General features: G+C 63.4%; 1 protein-coding gene across 1 annotated transcript in view; it reads right to left on the reverse strand.

Annotated features, from left to right (window-relative positions):
- Window positions 1-1,917: 1,917 nt before the first annotated feature.
- LOC118157959 (histone acetyltransferase KAT8-like) overlaps window positions 1,918-2,399 on the reverse strand; it is a 493-nt gene continuing 11 nt past the window's right edge. The window contains exons 1-2 of the mRNA XM_035312501.1: window positions 2,281-2,399; window positions 1,918-2,151 (exon numbers count right to left, since the gene is read on the reverse strand). The exon at window positions 2,281-2,399 is cut by the window's right edge and continues 11 nt beyond it. Coding sequence (XP_035168392.1) covers window positions 1,918-2,151; window positions 2,281-2,322 — 276 coding nt within the window. The 5' untranslated portion in view covers window positions 2,323-2,399. The remainder of the gene's footprint in view (window positions 2,152-2,280) is intronic.

Below are 2,399 nucleotides of genomic sequence, written 5' to 3' on the forward strand. Positions count from 1 at the left end.
ACCCCACAGAGCCCAGAGGTGCCCTTGGAGCTCACGAACTGGAGGCAACGCTTGGAGATCCGAGGCTTGGGCCACCCCAGGCCCTACGTGTCCCTGTCCCTACGTGTCACACGTGTGTCCCCCGTGTCCCCACGCCTGTCACACGTGTCCCCAAGTGTGTCACCAACCCCATAGAGCCCAGAGGTGCCCTTGCAGCTCACGAACCAGAGGCAACGCTTGGAGATCCAAAGCTTGGGCCACCTCCAGCTCCACATCCGCATGTCCCCACGCGTGTCATACATGTCACACGCATGTCACACGTGTCCCCAAGCGTGTCACACGTGTCCCCACGCCTGTCACACGTGTCCCCAAGCGTGTCACCAACCCCACAGAGCCCAGAGGTGCCCTTGCAGCTCACGAACCAGAGGCAACGCTTGGAGATCCGAGGCTTGGGCCACCTCCAGCTCCACATCCGCGTGTCCCCACGCGTGTCACACATGTCACACGCGTGTCCCCCATGTCCCCAAGCGTGTCACACGTGTCCCCAAGCGTGTCACCAACCCCATAGAGCCCAGAGGTGCCCTTGGAGCTCACGAACTGGAGGCAACGCTTGGAGATCCGAGGCTTGGGCCACCCCAGGCCCTACGTGTCCCTGTCCCCATGTGTCACACGCGTGTCCCCCGTGTCCCCAGGTGTGTCACACGTGTCCCCACGCCTGTCACACGCGTGTCACCGACCCCACAGAGCCCAGAGGTGCCCTTGGAGCTCACGAACCAAAGGCAACGCTTGGAGATCCGAGGCTTGGGCCACCCTGAACCCTACGTGTCTGTGTCCCCACGCGTCACACGCGTGTCCCCCGTGTCCCCAAGTGTGTCCCCCGTGTCCCCAAGCATGGCACACGTGTCCCCAAGCGTGTCACCAGCCCCACAGAGCCCAGAGGTGCCCCTGAGCTTCGCGAATCTCAAGCAATGCTTGGAGATCCGAGGCTTGGACCGCCTCCAGCTCCACATCCGCGTGTCCCCACGCGTGTCACATGTCACACACGTGTCACACGTGTCCCCAAGCGTGTCACACGTGTCCCCAAGCGTGTCACACGTGTCCCCAAGCGTGTCACCAACCCCACAGAGCCCAGAGGTGCCCCTGGACCTCACGAACCGAAGGCAACGCTTGGAGATCCAAGGCTTGGGCCACCCCGGACCCTACGTGTCCCTGTCCCCATGTGTCATACGCGTGTCCCCAGGTGTGTCACACGTGTCCCCAAGCGTGTCACACGCGTGTCACCGACCCCACAGAGCCCAGAGGTGCCCTTGGAGCTCATGAACCGGAGGCAACGCTTGGAGATCCGAGGCTTGGGCCACCCTGGACCCTATGTGTCCGTGTCCCCACGCGTCACACGCGTGTCCCCCGTGTCCCCAAGCGTGTCACACGCGTGTCCCCCGTGTCCCCACGCCTGTCACACGTGTCCCCAAGCGTGTCACCAACCCCACAGAGCCCAGAGGTGCCCTTGGAGCTCACGAACCAGAGGCAACGCTTGGAGATCCGAGGCTTGGGCCACCCCAGGCCCTATGTGTCCGTGTCCCCACGCGTCACATGCGTGTCCCCCGTGTCCCCAAGCGTGTCACACGTGTCCCCAAGCGTGTCACCAGCCCCACAGAGCCCAGAGGTGCCCCTGAGCTTCGCGAATCTCAAGCAATGCTTGGAGATCCGAGGCTTGGACCGCCTCCAGCTCCACATCCGCGTGTCCCCACGCGTGTCACATGTCACACACGTGTCACACGTGTCCCCAAGCGTGTCACACGTGTCCCCAAGCGTGTCACATGCGTGTCACCCACCCCATAGAGCCTGTAGGTGCTCTTGGACCTCATGAACTGAGCGTAACACTTGGAGATCCAAGGCTTGGGCCACCTCCAGCTCCACATCCGCACGTCCCCACGCGTGTCACATGTCACACACGTGTCCCACGTGTCCCCCGCGTGTCCCCCCCATGTCCCCGCGTCCCCCACGCACCAGGTGCAGCCGGTAGGTGCGCTCGTACTTCATGTACTTGAGGCAGTACTCGCAGATCCACAGCTTGGGCTGCTTGCCGTAGTCCTCGGGGAAGGGCGAGAAGTACCAGGCGTCGATCTCGAAGTGCCCGATGTGGATCTTGTCCACGTACTTCACCTTCGTGATCTGAAATTTGGGGCGAAAAAGCCCGGTTTTGGGTCGCTCCCCGTCTCTTCGGACTCTCAGCGGGGTTTGGGGCGCGTTGCCCCCGCCGGATTTGGGGGGGAAAAGGGCCGGGTTTGGGGCCGAGCTCACCGCTTCGTGCTCCTTCTCCAGAGCGGCCGTGGTGGGATCCATCTCGGCGTAGGTCTGCGGGGGCCTCCCAGTGACTCCCAGTGCCTCCCAGTAGCTCCCAGTAACACCCAGGACCCCCC

This window comes from Oxyura jamaicensis, assembly GCF_011077185.1.
Source record: "Oxyura jamaicensis isolate SHBP4307 breed ruddy duck chromosome 15 unlocalized genomic scaffold, BPBGC_Ojam_1.0 oxy15_random_OJ70825, whole genome shotgun sequence".
Classification (NCBI taxonomy): domain Eukaryota; kingdom Metazoa; phylum Chordata; class Aves; order Anseriformes; family Anatidae; genus Oxyura; species Oxyura jamaicensis.